Here is a 23,911-nt window from a genome sequence, read left to right as displayed (position 1 = left end):
AATGGAATATTCCGGACCAGGGTTGTGGACAAATTTCACAGAAACCACTGGATTTCATGGTTTGAACAAAATGACGTTTGATAAGAAATATCCAGGACGTGTAGTTCGAAGGTATCAATTGTTTAATTATTTATTTACTTTATTTATGTACAAATTTTGATTCAATACAATATTAAATTTAAAACAAAGGAGTCGTATGATTTCATCATGCTTATGACCTCTATAATCAATATTTATACTAAGGTTAGTATTGTTGTGAAAAAAAAAAGAACTACGTGAAATATTACTTGTACTTTACATATGATTGTAATCTTGTCCCTATTATACTATCTGAAAGATTCTTTTATTTTATTAAGACCGTATTTGCATTAAGGGAAATTTGTCAAAAATTAATATCTCGCCAAAAAGAGAACCATAAAAACGTTTTGTTTATCAACGGTGTTACATTTGACCTCATTAAGAAAGATTTCAGATGATTAAATTTTCTTTAAAAAAAATGAATTCAAGGTTAAAACATCCTTCATTGTATATAACACTAGTGATTGGTGGTAGTCATGGCAGTATTGGTGATATACCAATATTTTATTTGCTGAGCAGTTATGTGCAGTAAAACAGTTATAATCAGACCTGGGTCAATAACATGCCAAAGTAATTAACTACATTTCAATTACATTGATTTTTTTAAAATTTAATTACAATTACATTGCCAATGTAATTAATTACATTTCAATTAATTTTATCCAAAGACATGTAAGAGCTATATCATTTAGAACAAAATCATGAAAATAACAACCAGCTAGAATAGAATGAAACTTATTTATACATATATACCAGTACGTTTACTTTTTAACAATGAAAAAATTCGAACAATATTTGTTCAAAATAAAAAGTTTTCATTTTTCTAACGTTATTGTTACATTTAATCACCATTCGTCTTTCAATGCTGATTATTTGAAATTTTGTAGAAAGTGTTTAAATAATACCCATCAGTACAGAATTTTAACATATAAATATGATAGTTTAAAAAAGCATTGCCTTTGGCATTTTGGGCGATATCTTTTTGCGCAAAAAATTAACTCATTTGTGCCACAACTTATTTGCGCCAATGCTACTTCTGCGCCACTTCATAATAAAAACCATAGGTATCATTTGCGCCAATTGAAAAATCATCTTTTTGCGTCAATTTTATGAATTTATATTTCTTAAATGATTTTTACACAAAACAAAGTCATCATCTTCGTTTGTTACAACACTATTTCATCAAGAATTCCATGAAATTTGGGTTGATTTTTTTGGCTCAGATGGGGGCAGTTTCCTTCTTTCTCTGTACATGGATTGAGATATTCCAAATTTTTCTTTTACAAATCTTCTTCGTCAATTTTGAAGAGCTCAGAAGTAATCATAAACATATCATGCTTTTTGTAAGCATGCTGTTTTCAAAAACTGTCTGTCTAGTTTCTGAGTATTAGTTTCATGTAAATGATCTAATTCCCCATTCAAAATAACCGTACAAATTTCATCTGTACACAGCCTAGCACACTACGACTTAACTGTACATCTCAATCAGACATCTTTAAATGTGAAAAAACTATTCTCTTACTGAACTATGTGTTTCTTGGTGACTTTTCTCAATTTTGATAAGTGTTGAGTTTAATCTGAAAGTGATAGGTTATTCATAGTACATGATTCTTGTATGCTATAGGTAAAAAATATACAGGTAAATGTGGCGCAATTTGATGCCATTTATTGGCGCAATTGATATCATCAGAAAAATAAAGAGTAGTGCAATTAATACCTTTTCAGAACTGTAATTGGCGCAAATTGATTGTGCCCGGCATTTTAATCAAGGGACAAATTTGTACTTAATAATTAGTTATGTGAAAAGAGAATAACCTGAGTCTAAGCTTATTGTTAATTGTTAAAACAACATATTTACAAATTATATGTATATTGGTATTGTTTAAATTTATAGATTTTTTACGTAAACATGTGAAAAATTAATGAATTAAATACAAATAAAGATTATCATACATGCTATAAATTTGAAGATCACATACTAGTAACCATTTATGGCGGAGGGACGGGAGTTGGGGTGAGTGGAATGTGTTGCAGGTGAATAATCATTCCCACATTCTTTTTATTATTTTTTATTTTTGGAAGGTGATTTATATCTTACATATCCTCACTAGTCAAGGTCTTATCTTCAGAAAGGTCAAACTTCGAAATAATGGAAACGTATTGTCTTATTCGATACTAACAAATGAAGTGTAGCGTACTGAAGCTACGATTTCGCTGTTTTAGAAATGAAGAAAAAGATAGCAAAAGGGGACTAATAGGCTATATCATACCCATACAAAACTGCTTAGAAATCTACAGGATGACTAATTACATAAACGGCATCAATCTAAAGAAAACTGTCAAGCACTGGGGAGGGGGGGGGTTCCTGTTTCATTTGTTGCTAATGGCAAGTACATATTCGGAGGTAAGTCGTATGTGGAGATGACCTCATTGGAGTTATCCTTTTATAGATACCTTTATTCAATTCAAAATATACAATTGATGGTTTGTGTGCTGATGTCAAATTATATACACGCTGTCCACCATTTATTTTATGGTCTTTATTTAAGAATTGAATGCTTCTTTTTGTAAATTTATTGGTGTGTAAAAGCGTTGACCGAAGTACATTTTGTATGAAGCGCGGAAGTGCTTCATTCTAAAAATGTACACAAGGTCAACGCTTTTACAACCCTATAAAACTACCAAAAGAAGCATTCAAATACTTTTAATTATATTTGTTTTTGTTATGATCATAAAACACGATTTCTATCAAGTTTTTTTTCATTTACATGTGCACTTAATTGTGAAAGCTCGTGCCATCATGCATGTTGAATTTCATTTTGAAATGAAGATTAATTGCAGAATGACGCGAGATTGCTGTTAGCCAATCAAAATAACATATTATAATGAGTGTATCTGATACTGTTACCTATGTCAATTAGTAGTAGAGAAACAGGGATATTGGGAAAGTATGCATGGGGCCAACAAACAAGTTAAACCCCGCCAGGAGTCGGTAATTCGGTGGTTGTCGTTTGTTGCTGTGTAGCATATTTGTTTTTCGTTCATTAAACTATACAAAAATTAGGCCGTTAGTTTTCTCGTTTGAATTGTTTTACATTTGTCATTTCGGGCCCTTTGATAGCTGACTATGCGATATGGGCTTTGCTAATTGTTGAAGGTCGTACGGTGACCGAAAGTTGTTAATTTCTGTGTCATTTGGTCTCTTGTGGAGAGTCGTCTCATTGGCAATCCTATCACATCTTCTTATTTTTACAGATGAGAGTATTTTCTGATATTTGTATCTTTCGAGGTAGTATTGTAGTTGCTGGATACATATTTAACTATACATACAGACCTGGGGTCAATCACAAGGCAAAGTAATTAATTACATTTCAGCTACATTGATTTCTAAATGTAATTAATAACATCACAATTACATTGATTTTCAAATGTAATTAATTACATTACAATTACATTGCCAATGGAATTAATTACATTTCAATTACTTTTATCCAAAGACACAGGAAAGGGCTATATCATTTAGAATCAAATCATGAAAATGGCTAGAATAGAAAGAAACTTGTATATACATATATACCGGTACGTTCACTTTTTAACAATAAAAACATTTGAACAAGATAAGTATAAAAAAAGTTATATATATAGAGATCCAGATTATTTTTTTTTTTTTCTTAAGAATTTTTTCTTAAAATTTCAAGTGTCTACTTAAAATGTTAATTTAATTTAAAGGTTTTCCTATGTACCTCATGTGAAATTTGATGTAACTTCACAGATTAAAATTGTCCAGTATATTGGACTCCAGTTTTGTATGTTTTGACTGGTTTTTTTTTTATTTTGTAGAAATTGTTTAAATAGTATCCATCTGTACAGATTTTAACATATAAGTATGATGGTTTAAAAAAGAATGCATTTGGCATTTTAATCAAGGGACACATTTGTACTTAATAATTAGTTAAGTGAAAGGAATACATGAGGCTAAGTTTATTGTTAATGGTTAGAACAACAAATTTACAAATTGTATATAAGTAAATTGGTATTGTTTTTATTGTTTTTAGATTTATTATGTAAACATGTGAAAAATTAATGAATTAGATACAAATAAAGATTATTATACATTCTATAATGATTAATAAAAGATCTTGGGGAATGTTATATGTTTTTCATCATGATAAATATTTAAAAAGTATTAAGACAAATGAAAGTACCAAGTGCATATATACTAAATGAAGGGAAAAACATAATAAATGTACAAGTTGCAGCAGAAAAGCCCAAAAAGTTTAAATGTCCTTGCAATTATTTAAATGTAATTCAAAGTAATTGAAAAGTAATTCATAATTACATGGCAAAAAGGCAATGTAATTTATTACTTTCAATTACATGTAATTGAAAACATGCTCAATTACACATTTCATTGAATTACTTTCAAAATTGTAATTAATTACAACTAGTTACCATTACATTTTTAATTACCCCAGATCTTGAGAGTACGTATGATAGTCTTACTCGCATTTACTCGCATGACCCATCTGTTGCTATGTAAACAACACACTTTATTCAATTTTTTAAGTCATAATATGCATGAATGGCAATTACCGCGGAAAGGAGTACACCAAAACCAGTAATAATATCGAATAATGGGCTTTCTTAATTTTTCAAATCAAAGGAAAACACTTTTTTTTCGTTTTCTATATTTATGTTCAGCAAGCATAGCTAGCATTTTTTTGACGTTTCGTTATATGCTATTCAAGTTTAGGTAAAATGTCATCAAGTAAAGGCAACAGTAATATACCGCTGTTCGAAACTAATAAATCGATTGAGAATAAACAAATCCGGGTTACAAACTAAAACTGAGGTAAACGCATCAAATATAAGAGAACAACGACACAACAGAAACACAACATTAAAATGTAACACACACAGAAACGAACTATAATATAACAATGGCCATTGTCCTGACTTGGTACAGGACATTTTAAGAAAAAAAGGGTGGGTTGAACCTGGTTTTGTGGCATGCAAAACCTCCCGCTTTTATGGCAATGTTACATATAACATTAAAATGACAACATTACATGACAGGACTACAATACAAATAAATGGGAGAACATATAGGACAGAGAAACACACATATAATAGCTAACAAAAGGTACCAGGTTTAAAATTTAATACGCCAGACGTGCGTTTCGTCCACACAAGACTTACCAGTGACTCTCAGATGAAAAAAAGTTCGAAAGCCAAAATATAGTACAAAGTTGAAAAACACCGAGAACCAAAAGTTCCAAAAAGTTGTGCCGAATACGGCTAGGGTTTTCTGCCTGGGATAAGATCATCCTTATTATTTAGAATAATTCATACTTTTGCAAACAGTTAATTTTATAAAATGACTATATAATAGATATACATGATAAAACTGAAGTGGTGACTAACTACATAATAAAAACGGATACATTACATAAAACAACCTAATCAAGCACATAAAAACACACAGCCGAGCTTATAGCCATAGCCTCAACGCGCAAAGTGACGTCACATTTGAAATTCTAAAAAAAAAACCACACAAATTGACGTCACATTTAAATTTCTAAAAATATTTCCCAAAAATAAGATAGAATTAGGATTGATTCAAGACTAGATTTGTAATACTGATATTACATTCATTAATAACAATGAAAATTACAATACTTATTAATATCAAATTGTGGTAGTAATTAGATAATTAATTGTATTATCTAGCTATGTCGGTGTTTCTTCTGAATCAAACTGTAAACCAAATATATTGTATAAATTTCATTGAACCAAACTAAAATCTAATAAATGAAGGGGTGATTAATTATCTTTACCATAACACACGATCATATAACAGAAAAGACGTTAAGACATTTGACAAAATCCGATGACAATAACAAATATAACATCAAAACTAAATAAATGAATTTGGAATAGAAAAGTACCGCGACACGTCTAATAGTAATACGAATTCACACTCAGCAAAACAGTCACATTCGGGAATAAATCACGTTCGGTAATTTAAAGATCAGACGACGTAATGACAAACCACAATCTAACACGTGGTAAACATGTCCTTAGTTAGTTTGGACAAAGACACATCGTATGGATCAACCAATTCGTGATGGTGTCCTTAAAATTTAATCTGTCCTCCTCATAACATTGTTGGAGCAGTTTCTGTGTTAGGAGCACACTCCTGTATATGAAGTCCATATAGTGTGAACAAGCACGAGAATAACGTATCAATTGAGATATGTAAACACCACACGAAGGGGCAGAGGGTATGTTACTGCTGAGAAATGGGAAATTGATAATTGGGAAGTTGAAGTCGTCCCGTTTATCATAGATTTTCGTGTGAAGTCGTCCATTTGTGTCAATATTGAGTAAAAGAACAAGGTATGAAGCAGTCCTTCTAGTATCAGTAGTATCCTTAATTTCAAGTTCAACAAAAATTCGCTTCAAAGTATAAGTTTGGCCTTTTTCGGAAACCAGATCTTGTTTCGTTCACTATTACTTCCGGTGGATGATTTGATCTGAACATGTGTATGTAAAAACTGTTGGCAAGTACCGAGCCATGGTACACGACAATGGAAATGTAATAAGTGGTACAATAATGACTTTCTGTAAAAAAAGGTCTGTTTAATGTTGTGTTAAAATTGTAATATCAAGGTTCTTGATATTAAATTGGTACTGTTGAAATTAACCTTTATACACACTAGTGCACGTAGGTTCTTAATATTGAAGACTTGATCAGTGAGTTTGTACACCAGGCACCCAATATTGCTTTAATGACTGATATTGATCACTATAACAACTTAAAATATTTATCATTTATTTTAACAACTAAGTTTAAATCTCCAATATTTAGATAGTAAGGAAGATAAATTCCTTACACAATGTGGTAATGACGTAATACGATATATACGGGGTCAGTAAATTCCATATTGGGCTCGAATTTCATACACATTACAATAAAATTGACTGATTGAGCAAGATTATCATAAAAATCTTGAGAAACTTTAATGAGGTAAATCAATTCAATTCAATTCAAATCTTTATTGTCATTACACTACTATATTCAAAGCATGTGACACACCATTAAAGAATGAAAACAAACAGTAATCAACAATATCATTTATATACATTATAAAAGTAAATATTTGTTAAGATTTTTGTTGAAAGAGTCTGATGTCATCATTTCTTCAGACTGTTTTAAAAAGGAATCATGCTTCTTTACCTGAATGTGTGATCCTCGGTTGAGGATATATGTAATTTTATCTATATCATTTAAATCTATAAAGTGTGAGTTCTCATTTATCGAAAAATTCAAACAAACAAAACCAACCAAACGAAACTTTTTTTTTTATTTTTCTGTTAATATCTCAATATAAAGAGAAATGAATGTCATCTTATGCTATTTTACAACCAATCTAAACATCTACAAAATAAAAGAATTTTTTTTTAAAGACTCGTCATTAGAAAATAATAAAACACAGACATTTTTGTTTTCATGAATTAACCTTCATCCAAATTATTTTAACACATTTTGCAGTTTAGTCTGGACATTAGTATGGCTTGCGTGTGCTACAGTGCTCATCTATATAATTGTAACGGAGTTATTGAATTACTACAGTTACCCATCGCTTTCTTCAACGTACCTCCGATTTGACCAAAAACTTCAGTTTCCTGTCGTTACACTGTGTACCCAAAATCCAACCGATTTTAACAGCGTATCATTGTATTTCGATCAATCTTTTGTGGGTCACTCGGAAATACCAGTGGTTGAATATACAGATTTTTACTTTTATGAGACTGCTTATATGTGTGGCTGTGTCTGTAGAAGATTTAATGCCAATGAAGCGTTTGTTACAAGTCAATATGGAATATCGTCTGGTCTGTTTCTTCAAACAACATCCAAAGAACTGCAGGTATTTAAAATTAAAAGATATCATGGATATTGCGCAACACAACTTTAGCAATTATGAATGAAACTATTTCAATGTTTATTCAATTTTTCATAAAACATATTTAGGAGCATGCATTCAGAAAATAAAATGGCTACAAAGATCAATGATAGTCCATAAATAAAGAATGTATCACCAAATTTTAGATACTCCAATTGAAATCCAGAATAAACTCAGGTGTTCCAGAAAGAGTTCCATTCCATCTCGATTGTTGATAAGTACCAATTAGTTATAAGTCCTGTCAGTGGAATTGTTTCTAATGGCATGCGTGTATGTCAACATGAAGGTTTGGATAAGAAGTGAAAATTACGTCAAAATGACGTAACTATTGGAAGACATGAAGTAATCGATGCTTCTATTTTCCAGCTTTGCGTTTGATTTTTATCTCATTAACTTCTATTTTCCCGCTTTGCGTTTGATTTTTATCTCATTAACCTGCTATTACTCTTTGTATAATGATTTCGTTTTCGATAATCATTTCTGATGTTAATAACCTTTTGAAATACAGCTGTGCTTGTCAAATTAAATTATGAACTAAAATGGCCAAACGAAAGTATTCAAGGCGCCAACTGTTCGTTAGAATAAACCGTAAGAACATATTTTGTAGAATGAGCTTCTTCCATTATGAGTAAATGATTTGTCATAAAAAAAAGGTAGGAGCGCCGTAAAACATGTATTTTCTAAGTACTTATGGAAAGTAAGGAATATGGTAGTCAAGCGTCAATTGGTAATAATTAAAAAAAGATAGAACCTTCAAATATAATTGCAAAAACAAGGCAGGCGCCACACTACAAAAACAAGTAGATTTTCATTATTTACAAAGTAAAAACTTATCAGAGGAATTCTATAACACGACGGACCTTTCGGCTATATCAAAAAACTTTCATTGTCTTTTAAACAATAATAGCACCATGAACAAGATGACTGTTAATTTGTGAGTTTCGACTTTACACTTGATATCTTCCTCCTTTGAATCAAAATATCAGTTTCCATGATATGATTTCACGTTCCAGTGTACTTTTTTAAGTAATCTCCGCTGATGCCCAACTTGGGTAACACAGACTGTCTTTACACTAAATCAAGTGGATGTGTTCTGATTGATACATGAGTAAGGTAGACAATCGTTTATATATCAGTTGTTATTGGCTTTGCACTAGCTTTCAGTAACTGTGAGTACTATTAGACCGTTACTTCGTGTCTTTTATTTTTATGCTAGTAATTCCATGTGTCGATCTGGTTAGTCAAGCCATTTCCTACTGATTTTGTTACTTTGTTTTGATATTGTACTGTTATACGACTGTCCAAGGTTAGGGGAGGGTTGAGCGCTGACAAACATGTTTAACCCCGACACGTTCTTTATTTACAGGTCCCGAGACAGCAGTCTTCCATTCGGTGGTTGTTGTTGGTAGCTGTCTGTGATATATGCTAAACGTTTATTGATTTGTCATAAATAAAGCAGATAGTTTGTTTGGTTTGAACCATTTCATATCTTGTCATATCGGGGCCTTTAATAACTGAGTATATGGTATAGGTTTGGCTTATTGTTGAAGGTCTTACGGTGGCATATAATTATGTAAATCCTCGTCATTTAGACTCTGCGGGATGATTGTCTCATTGGCAATCATACCACATCTCCTTATTTCATTCAATATATGAAAATCGGATGTAAAACCATAATGACTTGATGACTTGTATAATGTTTCCGTTGTTAGTCTTAAATCAAGATCAAATAATTGTCAGCTTCAAAAGACGAACACAAAGAACATTTGCACACAATGTTTCAGCGTTAAAATTGAGAACGATTGACGTCATAGACCAAGAGTTTCACTTTGAAACGTGAACCATAAAAAAGTGTGCCTAAATTGACACATCAATAGGATATTTTGTCTTCTATTTGTCTTGTTAACTGATCTTATTCGTTTGAATCGCAGTATGATTTTTAATGACGGGAAACTTGTAATCCTAGTAGAATATACAGGTGAAATGCTTGTTCACTGAGGGAAATGGATGATTTGTTGGTAACTGTAAATTCAGAATTTTTCACTATTTTGTTATTTTGACGAAAAACACAACGGTATGGATTTCTCAAACCAATAGCCAAATATAGGATATATAAGATATGAAGAATTATAACAATCTTTTTGTAAAGTAAGCCCTATAAAACTCGATTTTTTGGCAAGGACAGATTTTCGATTTTTTTTTCATTTAAAATACACAAGGAAAAAAAGAATGTATAACTTTTTACAAATAATACAAAAAACAATAGTTTGAAAATATTTTGTGATACATGTTATAGTTTAAGAATGTACTAAGGTGAAATTAAGAAAAAAATCTGGAATTTAAAATTGATACTATAAGTAAGTAGAGAACTAGTTAAGGAACAAAATAAGTTAAAAATATTAATTGGTTATGGAGCTCCCTTTTGAGATATTTGATTTAAGAAAAAAAAAATGACGGGAAAAGGCTTACTCGTACTTTTACCTTATATTTGCATTGGTATTATTTGGGTCTCAAATTGAAAGAAAAGAAATCTAGAATCTGCTTAAGTTTTGGTAAATGACTTTTTATGAGCTATTGAAGTCTTATATGAAAAGAAAAATGGGTGTAGTGGGGAAAATTATTTTACCTTGTATCGTTGGAAAAAAACCAAGGAGTCCGAAACATCTGACAAAAATTCCTTATAACTGACCTTAGTACACCTTTAAGACGTATTTTATTGAGAAATATAGCATTATATTTTGTCCATTAACAAAATTAAATTTCCGACGCCATTTTTTTAGACGTCTAGTATTTTTGGGGCTTGGGTAGAAGCGTGATTGAAAACTTATTTGAATTTTTATGAGTGTATGTCTTTTTTTTGTTTTTTTTCTTTTCTTTCCTTTTATTTTTTTTGGGGGGGAGGCTCTTCAAGGAGAAACATCGTTGATTCTGTGAGCATCAATCAGTGTCAATTGTCGCCCTTTTGGTGCCAATGCTCTACTGTTCCTTACATTGTCAAAAGATTTTTTTTTGTGTTAATCAGATTGCTATTCATGATCCACAAGAAGATCCAAATATGGTGAGGGATGGTAGAACTGTGAGAAATGGCACTGAAACATTTATAGAAATTCACAGGAGAGAGGTCAGTATTCGTTATTTAAGTTTTGGTTGAACTATAGATCTTTTTTTTAAATCATTGAATCAGTTTGATGTAATTGCTGAAATTACAGTTCTGACAATATCATCAAAACCCTTCCATTTTGATTTATAAGGTTTAAAATGTGCAACCATCTGAAAAGCATAAATTATATTTTTTCATATGACCATTTCCGACCAATCAAAGGCCACTGATAGAAATTTATTTTTAAAGGAATGTTCACCTGACTTAGTCGCATTATCATACATGTATGAATAAAAGAAAGATGCGAGATAACATTGATGAGACAGCAACATAACGCCAAAATGACCATACAATCAATAAATGCAATACACCTTTAAGTTATTGCTATTTATCCGCCATTACTGGACATAACAAACGTTCGCGTGAAATTTTGACGTCACAAGAGAAAATGTCTGACGCCACAAAGGGAAAGTGATTGTTGTATGACGTCAATATGTCAAGTGTCGCAAATGCTTGCGTCAAGTGTTGCAGCTTCCCAAATAACGACAGGTCTATTATTGTGTTGCAGCTTCCCAAATAACGATAGGTCTATTATTTTGTATCGGATGGTTCTGATTGAATGACACTCAGAGTAACATTATCATAACTGAGTGAAGCCGACATTTTGAATTCTAGAATAAATTCCTCCAATAATAAGCAAAAACTCATTGTTTGCACCTGGATACATGTATCTTCTTTTGATCAAATTGTATTACATTCTGAGGCGAACAAGAAGCAAGAAAACATACCTAAGTTTGGGTGCGAAAAATAATAACATCATTTCGCGGAATTTTTGTTTATTGAACATTTTACCGCGAAATAATGGCCTATAAGTAAATGATTTTTCAATTTTGCATTATAATTGAGATTACTGTGTTGTATTTGAAGCTTAGGGGTCATCCATGTTAACTCAAATTTCGACAGTAAAACAATACAATACTATTAGTTATCTTACCTCCTATACATTTATAGGAATATGATTGGTTAATAGCGACCTCGTGGAGACTGTGTATATTCAATATTAGGTAAATTAGGAGGAGGGACTTATTTCAATACACGGTTAGTAGTGGATTTACAACTTAGGCATTGTTTGATTATTAAAAAGTATTGAAAGATCTGTTTAATATTGTTATATCAAGGTTGTTGATAATAGATATTTGTCGTTTACATTATATTTTTAGTGCAGACCAATTGAAGAAGGTTCTTAAAATTGAACACTTGAACACTTTTATACAGAAATAAGAAGATGTGTTATGATACCAAATAAGACAACTTTAATCTAAATTCCACTAATTAAGATAGTCGGTAAGATAAATTCGTTACATAGTGTGCTAGTGACCTAATATGATATAAACAGGGTAAGTAAATTCCATTTGGGGTGAGAGCGAAGCACACTATGTAACGAATTTATCTTACCGACTATCTCAACATGTGGTATATATATATATAGACTATAGCTAGTGGCGTATCAAAGTGATCAAGTTTTCAATACCACTTGTATAACAACTTGATAGATTTAAATGTGTTTTATGAATTTATTTTAATCAATCGTTCCTGAACAATTTTTCACCTTTAAGATTTTCCTCAACACCGTGTTGTTTTTACAAAGGGACGTAATACCACTATTAACCGTGTATTGAAATAAGCCTCGCCTACTAACCTTATATGGAATATACATGGCCTCGATACGGTTGCTTTTAACCAATCCTATTTCTAGAAATGTATAGGAGGTAAGATGAAGTTATCTCTTGAATATCTAGAGATCAATAAGAAGTCTTCAACAATAGACAAGTCTTTACACTATATATCAAGTATAACATCTCCGGATCTAAACACTTTGTGAATACACCTTGTATCTATATATCATGCTTACAAATTTTTGTGTATATAGTAACAAGTTAAGGGCATACGATACGGTATCGAGGGTATATAAAATCGCCTTGCACTGTGCCCGACGCGCTAGACCACTGGACCACCTAGGCTCTATTTATAGATAATGATGAATCCAAACTTAACACGTTGTTATCACAAAAGTGCCAACGATAAGCATCCAAAATTCTCGGAAAAATTACTATCAACGGAACATGAAGATAATGTATTATCAAGCACACGAAATCTACTGCGGGGGCAAACAAATTTTTGGCAATAAAAAACTTTTGACTTCTTTTTCATCAATACATTCGTATATAACAGTAATATTTGTTAAGTTTTGATGTACGGCGGGAACTACATTGGGACGTTTATTACAGTTGCGGATCCAGCAATTTTCATAAGGGGGGGGGGGGGGGGGGGGGGGCTCCAGTCACGTTTCAGTGATTCCCTATATAATTAACCGACTTTTTCCCACAAAAGAGGGGCACGGGCCCCCCCCCGACCCCCTGGACCCGCCTATCCGTTATGTAGCGCCAAACAAGTGAAATAGGATCACCGGCATTTCAAAAAAGCTAGGTTTTCTATTTCTAGCTAAAAAAACCACTGTTTAATTTGCAATCGATTATATACTGCTTCAAGAAATCTGTTTCTAGCTAAAATATAGCAGATGAACCCACTTTTTAATTTGCAATCGATTATATACTGCTTCAAGAAATTAATTATATATAGAAATTGCAAGAATCAATCAACTATAGATTCTTTTTGGTAAATATTTGTATTGTCTACTACTTTTTATTACCAATAATTGTAAGATGTACAAAAATGTATTTCAATTCGGCCATCATTTCATGACTTTCTTAAAGGCCAACTGGGTGAAAATATCTCTTTCCGTATGATAGTTGTGCTTTATTTTCAGAAAAGTATTGACATAAAATATGCATATTTCAAACTAAAATATCTCGAAAAGTAAGTAAATTCTATGACAAACGCGACGATTTTAATTTTGAAATTATCAATTTCTCCCACCTTAGTAGCAATATACCAACTTCACCTGCATATATGGAATATACATTTCCCAACTCATTCGATATTCAAGAGCTTGCAGCTGCTACTCAGACTTTGTTCAACGTCACCAGTGTCTGAGCAGAGAGTTGATGTCAAAGAACGTCTCGTTCATCGTCCATACTAAATGGATGATTGATTTTGTTTACTGTAAATATAAAAATTGACAAATAACCTCATTTTTCATCAATGTATTATTCAATTTATATTTAAAATTTTCAAAGACTCATATGTGTCAAATTTATTAAGGATTAAGTTTATATATTACAGTATAAATCTTTACCAAGTCCATATATAGCGTATGGAAATCAGATTTGTATAGACGACACCGATTACGGCTTTGTTGATTGCAAACGTAAATGTTTTAATGAAATGTTAAAGAAAGAGTGTAGCTGCACGATGAACCCTTCTCCAACAGGTATTTTTAGTAGTTACCAAATTAATGCATCGAAAAATGGAAATACGGTAAATCGTAATGAGAATTTGTTTTTGAACTGACCAACTGAAATCATATCATAAGATAACAAAGAGCTTTTTAGACGCACTCAGTGCTCATGGTTCCAGAGAATATCATCAGCCTAGTTTTCAGCACACATATGTTAATTGACATATTCCTGATGCGGTTATTTTCTCTTCAGGAGTAACTTCGGTATGGGCCCTTTTTGGACCCAAATATTAAGTGCAATCTTTTCAAATATCTTGTCGAGCTTTTTATACAAAGCGTTGAAACACTTAATGTTTTTCTACCTCCAGGCATAGATGAGTTTTCAAGATTTGGTTTTCAAAAAGCCCTTTAACTGCGTTATTGATGTATCATTCAAACTGTTTTGATTAGAGCCCATTATGTCTTTGTCTCTTATTTTAACGAAATGTGCATACTAAATTGTTAGTCTCACGACTCTGGTATCACTAAGTTGTTCGACATTTAAGGGCAAATAACCGCCCGCAAAAGGACTTCAATGCAAGCTTATTGAGAATAATAGCACCAATGAAATCATCAGCATGTTTCATATAACGGAAGATATATAAAAGTAAGGTAGACGCTTTAAAAACTTCATGATTGAAATTGTCTTTTCAAAACATTAAAAAGATTTTTTTTCACTTTTCGTCGTTCATAGTCTTTTTTAGGTCATAAAATTGGAATGGAAAAGAGGAATGTGTCAAAGAGACAACAAAAATGTGTACTAGTTCAGTTAAAATGGACACTAAACTCCGAAATGTATAAATGAACTAAAATTAAAAAAAACCATACAAGACTAACAAAGGCCAGAGGCTCCTATCTTTGGACAGGCGCAAAAATGCGGCGGGGTTAAACATGTTTTGTGAAATCTCAACCCTCCCCTTATATCTCTAGCCAATGAAGAATAAACAAAATCACAGCAATACGCACAGTAAAACTCAGTTTAAAAGAAGTCAGAGTCCGATGTCAGAATAGGTAACAGAAGAAACTAAGAAATATGACAATGATACATAAATGAACAAAGAACTACTAGCAGTTACTGACATGCCAGCTCCAGATCTCAATTAAGGAAATAGACCTAAGTTAAGGGAAATAACTATGAAATTCATCAATACGTTTGTGTCAAACATTTTCATAGATATTTTCTTAGCTTCTATGTTACATAGACTATTTCCAATCTGTCTCAGGTAAATGCTTAAAATATATTGATGAAACTTGACTTTTAAAAACGCATGACTGATTTATCTCCCTGTACCAAGGTCTACCCTCTTAAACTGATTGAAAGAATATGTCTTCATAGTCTGTACCAACATGAACACGAACTACATGGATGACCAGATACTACATATCATTTCACATTTAGGATAGGCTTCAACTTTGAAGATTACAAATTCTAAGAAAATGGAGAAAAGAAAAAGGTCCTTATCATACCTTGACCTTTTATAGTGTATTACATACAAAATGTATTAGGAAAAAAACACACTTGAAGCCTTAGCTGTTCAAGTTTTCTTAAATTATATCGATCGATAGTTTTAATAATTTAACGATAAATACTTCTTTTTTTGGTGGTTGAAAAACTAATTAATATAAAAGGGAGGTTTGTTTTTATAAACGTATGACCACTACCTAATCAACGTACTACTGTATGTCGCCTTTTTATCGCAGGTTGAATCTACGAAGGGACAGTTAAATATTGGCCAAGTACACAACAATCAAGTAGACAGTCAAATGTTTGCATACACTTAATTTTGCTTCAAAATGCATACTGCTTACTGCAAACAAAATACAAATTAGAAGGACGTAAAAATGTCCCGATATACGATATACATGTACAATGGTTCTTTTCCTTAGCTGACCTTATTTTTTCCTTATTTGTAACCCTATTTCGTACTATTTTCTGAAAAAAGTCATCAAAAGTATTATAACCGGAAGTTGACCCTTTTTAATTTTCCTTATTAGGAAATGAAACATATTGCGTCGATGATTACCATACCAATACTTGTGCCGCAGAACTTTATGGTAAGTATTTATATAGTTATACATATATTGCTACCTATTATGGTAATGATATGGTTTCAGTGGCCATGTTTTGTTTCATAATTCGGACACGATCACTGACGCATTCTGCACATGGATTCCAGGAAATTCAAGTTGAGGTCATGCTTTAAACGACAGTAACGACAAACCTTGATTTTTTTCTCAATTTTCCGAAAAATAAGTTATGTTTTTCGTGGAGATTAAATGTAATTGGGCAAAAAATGGTTGGTGAATACTAAGTTTTGATACCTTGCTATGTAAGATCTAAACATATAGAGGACATGGAGACCAGTCTTAACAAGGAACGAAAAATCTCGAAAACCGAGAGGTCAATAAAAATCTTAAATGAACAAAAGCTTTCTAGACATCACTTAAATAAATAATTGAATATAAACATATCTAAATGTTATATCTTTTCAGAAGAAGCGTAACCGATTCTTTCAATTAAATGAGGAACATAAACAAATGTATAAAAGCAACATGCTTATTTTCTTATTTGACATACATTTATTCAGTTTTACATTACTTACTTTTACAGGGGCTATATTACAGTCGTCAACATTATGTGTTTGTCCTCCAGAATGCCGGATCATTAAGTATGACCAAGTATTATCATCCGTAACGAATAAGTAAGCATACTAATTACTTGGGTTAAAATTTAGGCTTGGCACCATAGAATCTTAGTGTTATTAGAACTTTGGATTTTTTTTTAAATATATACATACATTTAACTTGGAATTTATTGGAGGGGAACGGAGAGGAGTGGAAGGGGAAGCTGGAATTATGTGCAGAAAAAATATTGACTTACCATAAACCTTAACAGAATGATTTTTCCATAAAACGAAACAGTATGACTTTAAGGACGAAAGACATTAAAACATTTTGAACAAAAGTAAACCTTATTACTCACTAAACATAATGTATATATTCAGGTACTAAAGGCTTTCTCAGATGAGCTTGATCTTAAACTTTTCTCAAAACCCTAGATGAGATGATTATTATAAAAAACTTGTATTTGTTAAAATCTTTGAAATTTATCTTTCTATCGCACATATTTTTGGAACAGCTTTATTTCCTAATTATACTACAAGCAGCTGGTTTTTTTGGTTTTTTTTTTTCGTTGTTCATAATTGATTTGGTATAACGGCTCAAAAATCTTTACATATTAACTTTTAACTTATCTATATGAAATATATAAAAATGGTCCAAAGCCAACCAATGGCACGATAAATACTGAAACAAACAAGCACGCTAAACTAAAAATTCTATTGCGTATTGTTAAAATAAGTTATTTTATTGATAAAATTTGACTTGAATAATTTCGTTTTGGAATTGTAAAGATATTTGGAAAACCCAAATTAACCTATAATAAAATATACACTTTAACATATTAAACATTTCCGTCTTTTTTATCTAATGAATTTCAAAATCTAAAAATTATAAATTATATTGTAGAAATGATTTTCAAAGCCATTACCTGAAGATTCGAATATATCTGAAAGACCTGTCAACAACAGTAACTGAACAAGTTCCTAAATACGACGGTGTTACTTCATTATTAGGTAGATAAGATAAACTCCTGCTAGGAAAGATCTATATTGGTCGGCATAATTAAAACTAAGCAAAGATACAACGATTGTAATAAGATGTTTTGTATAGCTCACAGTCCAGCATGACTTGGAATTAGTTTTTCGGTTTTCCTTGGTTGATCTCTTTAATAATACATGACAAATATGGGGATGCCGCATAGCAATAGCTTGTCATTTTGCAGCAGCAAAGGACTTTATACCCTATACCCGGTTTTCGTGGGGTACATTTAGTCAATTTCTCATGATTATGTAATCTGACTTATGTGTATAATCACTTGGTTACGGCCTTGCTTGTCGGAGGATTTTTTTCAGTTTCTGTTAAAAGAAATTCCGACGTTTACATTAAAATTAAATCATCTATTACCTAGTTTTAATGGACCGTTTTACAAACTGGATTATTTCAAATTTCCAATAGCCAACGTCCATGTTTTCTACATGTATTTTGTGTTTTGTATGCTGTGGTTTATGTTTTTGGTATTTTTTTCTTTTTTGTCATATATTTATATTCGCTTTATGAGTTTGAATGTTACTTTGGTATCTTTCGCCTCTCTTTTCCAATTTCTCAGGCTTTGAATGGCGTTTACATTATTCAGGTGATACGTTTCTTTCGTGCACATTCACAGTATACGGTATTTATAAACTGTGGAATGCTTTTTACACTGAACTGCTCCATAACGACTGAACACCATGGCTAACAAAGAAAAAGAAAGACAAACAAACAAACAATAGTACTCAAAACACAGCGTAGAAAACTAAAGACTAAGCAACACGAGCCCCAGCAAAAACTTGGGGTGATCTCAGTTGCTTCGGAAGGGTAAGCAGATCCTGCTCCACAAGTGGAACCCGTCGTGTTGCTCATGTTAGTACAAACCCGGTAACAAGTCTTATTCGGTAGGTCACATTCATGAAGAGGGGAGGGGATTGTACTTACCATAAGTTTTACTGTCATTATCTCCAATTGGTCTCAACTCACCAGGGACATATTTTCGCAGTCTTAGATCTATAAATCCCGAATTTACCATTTGTGTCCTATTATCGATTGTGAAATTTTCTGTTGATTCGCATGACGGGTTATGGATGAAAAACAGCAAATAAATACCCTAGCGAAGCATTCTGTCTCGGTTTTTTTGCAGTTGATTCGATTTCCTAATTTTTGTTTGTTGCCTTCATATTGTATATTTTTTTCTATTTTGTTAGTTTTTTTTACCTCAAGTCCTAGTTATTTTAAAGGAATGAAGGATATACACAATAAGATATACTGTTAAGTTATCTAGCAATTACCTTGTATTGTTTTTATTGGACATATACTTGGTGAAGATAAATCTAGAAAAGCCCTTTGAACGAAATTAATAGATCAACTTTTCTTGAGGGAGTTTGAACCTTAATTTCTTTTTTAAACTTACGGGGCTATTTTAGAAAAAATATTTTATAAATCGTGTCAGCACCGAAGCATGGACTACTGAAATAATGATAACCTGAGGGGACGAATAGCCCACCTGCAATATCGACTAAGTGCTAGTTAAAGAAAATAACATTTTAACATGAATTTTGTTTGCATGAGATTTCAGCTTATCTATACATCCCTGGCTTTCAAGTGTTTGGCATGTTTGGATTCTGATGTAGGTGTATTAAGTAAAGCACTTATGACGCACGACACTTTTAAAGTCTTTATTTTCATATGTCTCGTGATACACATTTTATATAACATTTGCTTAAATTGTTGATTTGGAAAGTCTTCCATTTGCAATACGGCGTGAAGTTTTGACATAGGCTGAAAATCCTGTTATAAAAACCACGCTCAGGATGTTTTCTATAGACCACACTTTATGTAACGTCTCCTTGAGGTGCTGATAGAGCTTTTTAATATATCTATCAAACTGTCAAGATGTTTTTTTTTTTCTTTCGATCAACCACTTTATTTGTTATAGACTCCAATGTGAAAAATGAAACACAAGTGCTGGTTCTTTTCCTTTTGTTTAATCGTATGCATGTAGCTATATAGGGATGAATTAACTCGTCGTATCAGTTGAATAAATATATTTATTTTTTCATCAATTGATTAACTAGGTGCAATTACCGGTAAATCCGTCTATGAATGAGGTTTAACAAAGTAATGAGGAAATCAGATGTTTGTTAAGTCATTAGTCGGCACAATTGATACATTTGAGTTATACATTAAAAGGTTTAAACTGAACTGTATATATCGAAAAATGCCAATCGAACCAATCTTTTTCAAATATGTGTGATTTTGGAAAAGATTGATTAACACTGTAATAGTGAAGCGGGAATTGAGCAAAAACTAAATAATTGAATATTATCAAAACTCATCTAAGATAACAGGCATATGATTTATTATGCCAGGTGCTCATTTTGTTAACATAAGACTCACATTTGTCGCTCGAACAAACAAATTGGAAATTGGAATAAATAATGAAGTTGAACAGGATTGAAAACTAAAAATTCCAAACTGATGTACATAACATGGGATAAACATCTATATGTTAGGGTACCCTACTTTTTCGAGTAATTAAATTTTTTTAACACTTGATGAACTGTCGATTAACATAAAATGTCCGTATCAATGATATTTCATTTCGAAATATGAGAACTGACTCATACTGAACTATGAGCTTATGAGTTTCTCAGGAACTTCCAACAGCGTGGCATTGACCAAGTGGTGGTAAAAACTAATTCACAGTTACCAAGCTTATACTTCATACGCTAAACTCTCGTATGGTTTCGTCGCTCGAATCAGAACAATAAGAAAGTCTCGCAATTATGAAGTTAAACAGCATTGAATACCAATATTTTCAACAAGTTGTTCCAAATCTGGATAATGCATGATGCATGGGGGAAATAAACCGTAACATATTGAGTAATTAAAACAGTTTCCTTTTTAGATAATTTGGTCCACTGACATGGTCTCTTGTCTTCCAATTGACGTTTGTACGTAGTTCATATCTAATAAATGAGTTGAGCCTTCTCCCGAATTAAGTTTTGTAGCATAAAACGGTTTTATGGATGCTTTTTCTTCTATTTCTCGACAAACTTGAATAAGCTTACATGTCTTATTAATCTTTTCTCCACATCCCTTTGTACCTCATCATTTACATTACAAAATAGGAAAGCACAAGTTTGTAGATAACATTTAAATCAAATATAACTTTGCCTAACTTATACAAGAGGATATGTCTGAATGCAGTATGATTGAATTAATCGCAATTCATTTACACATTATAACTTTTGGATGGAATTGAAACAACATTAACTCAACGTGTGATTTGTTGGTCACTTAGCTGTTCGAGATTGAAGTTCTAGGAAATATTAATTTACAAAATAACTTATTACGTGTCAGATTTTAGATTTAAGAAATTGCAAAACTCTTTTTTTAATGAAATTTTTTTTACACAATTAATTTTGTGTGACAAGTGACCCAATTGTACATTTAAAAATATGCAAAACATAAAAGAGTCATTAAATTGATCTACAAGGGTTTTTAATACACATATCTAAAGTTTACTGAATAAAAATATATTCTTTTGCAGCAACTCTTGGAGGACAGATGGGCCTATTTCTTGGTGCCAGTATCCTTACTATTACAGAGCTGTTGGAATTTATCATATTTATCGTGTGGACGGTTATTCAACGTCGTGCGAAAGGAAAGAATGCTGTTCGCCATATAGACATATAAAAAAGACATTTTAAATAAATAATATGATTATAGTACATTTCGACATGTTAACCACAGAATAACAACGAATACCTAAAATAATTAAGGACAGTACACAAAAACAGTATAATAGTATTAAGAACTGTCCGTCACACGAACATATCAACGCCAGAAAAAAGTAACGTCACAGGTAAATTTCTAAAAATTGGATATAAATCGAGATTAGGTTTGCAATTATGTTATTTGATGTATTTTATAACAATTACAAAAATAATAATATAGAATTGTGTTAGTAATTGTGTAATTAATTGTATTATCTAGCTGTGTCGGTATTTCTTCTAAATCAAACTGTAAAACAAATAAATCATGAACATATAGTTGCTTTAAACTAAAATCATATGAATAAACTGGGTAATTAATTATCTTAACTTTTACATACATTGTACGTATAGAAAATAAAAAATAGAAATAACTACAAACGATAAGAAATAAAACAATATCCGATCAGACTTACAAATTGAACATCACAACTAAATACATGAATGTTGGATAAACAAATACCGAGACACGCCTTAGAGGAATGCGAATTCACTTTCAGCAAAACAGTCATATTCGGGAATAGGTCACATTCGGTATTAAAAGACTAAACGACGTAAATGGTAAAACGCAATTTAAGACGTGGTATAAATGTCCTTAGTTAGTTTAGACACAGACACATCGTATGGATCAACCAATTCGTGATGGTGTCGTTACATTGAACGACATTGTACGACAATTAGAATCGTTACAATGTACGATAATTTTCATCTTTCAGCCTTTTCCTAGTCTAACTTTGCAAATTCGTCATAACATTTTGCTTTGAAATAAAATTGAGAATGGCAAAGGGGAATATGTCAAATAGACAACAACCCGACCAAAGAGCAGACAACAGCCGAAGGCCACCAATGGGTATTCAACGCAGCGAGAAAATCCCGCACAGGAGGTGGTGCTCAGCTGGCCCCTAAATAAAATTGTGTACTAGTTCAGTGAAAATGAACGTCACACTAAACTCCAAAACATATAAATGAACTAAAATTAAAAAACATACAAGACTAACAAAGGCCAGAGGCTCCTGACTTGAGAGCAGCGGGGTTAAACATGTTTTGTGAGATCTCAATCCTCCCTCTATACCTCTAGCAAATTTAGTATAAAGAAATACATAGCAATACGCATAGTAAAACTCAGTCTAAAGGAAGTCCGAGTCCGATGTCAGAATAGGTAACATACGAAACTAAGCAAAATGGCAATGATACATAAATGAACAAAGGACTACTACATGTACGTAGAGGAAAGTGATGGATAACTGTAGTAGTTTAAAAACTCAGTTATTATATTATAGATGAGGAGCGCAGCACTGGCTAACCATACCACTGACCAGACTACACTGAAAACAATAAGTTACCTTTAATTATAGATTCATGATGAAATCATTATTATTGACATACAATAACTAAATTGAACAAGATGGTATCACAATTTAAAGTAAAACTTAGTTAAGCTTGATTTTGTTAAAGTATGGTGAAGACAAATTATTTCTTTACAAATAATTTAAATGTTCATTAATGCTGTATATTCGTTTATCGATTACTTAAGGGTTTGTTTTTTTTTTACAGATAATTGTCTATTTTATTAACTTAATCTAAATAAGATGGTAATAATGGTACCTATTCTCATAATATCTAGATAAAGATGGCCAACATACCAAAACATTTATATAAAAAAAATTAACATTATGACCAAAACGAAAAATGTCATCACATTACTTAGAAAACAAAAACTATACATGAAACTCGTCGCCTTAAATTCAGGAAAGACATTTACATTATACATCCGAAGCACCTGAGATCACCCCTAGTTTTTGTTGGGGTTCGTGTTGTTTATTCTTTATGTAGTTTTCTATGTTGTGTCATGTGTACTATTGTTTTTCTGTTTGTCTTTTTCATTTTTAGCCATGGCGTTGTCAGTTTGTTTTAGATTTATGAGTTTGACTGTCCCTTT

At 31.8% G+C, this 23,911-nt stretch overlaps 1 protein-coding gene across 1 annotated transcript; it reads left to right on the top strand.

The window, feature by feature from the left end:
* Positions 1-7,637: 7,637 nt before the first annotated feature.
* On the top strand, positions 7,638-17,248 carry LOC134687684 (acid-sensing ion channel 1-like). The gene is made up of 5 exons (XM_063548142.1): positions 7,638-8,009; positions 11,068-11,166; positions 14,389-14,536; positions 16,538-16,597; positions 17,154-17,248. The coding sequence occupies exons 1-5, from the start codon at positions 7,902-7,904 to the stop codon at positions 17,246-17,248; spliced, it is 510 nt and encodes a 169-aa protein (XP_063404212.1). The 5' UTR covers positions 7,638-7,901.
* The last annotated feature ends 6,663 nt before the right edge of the window (positions 17,249-23,911 follow it).

This window comes from Mytilus trossulus, chromosome 10, assembly GCF_036588685.1.
Source record: "Mytilus trossulus isolate FHL-02 chromosome 10, PNRI_Mtr1.1.1.hap1, whole genome shotgun sequence".
Lineage (NCBI taxonomy): Eukaryota > Metazoa > Mollusca > Bivalvia > Mytilida > Mytilidae > Mytilus > Mytilus trossulus.
Note: the sequence above shows the minus strand (reverse complement) of the source record. Positions and strands in the feature narration are given on the sequence as shown.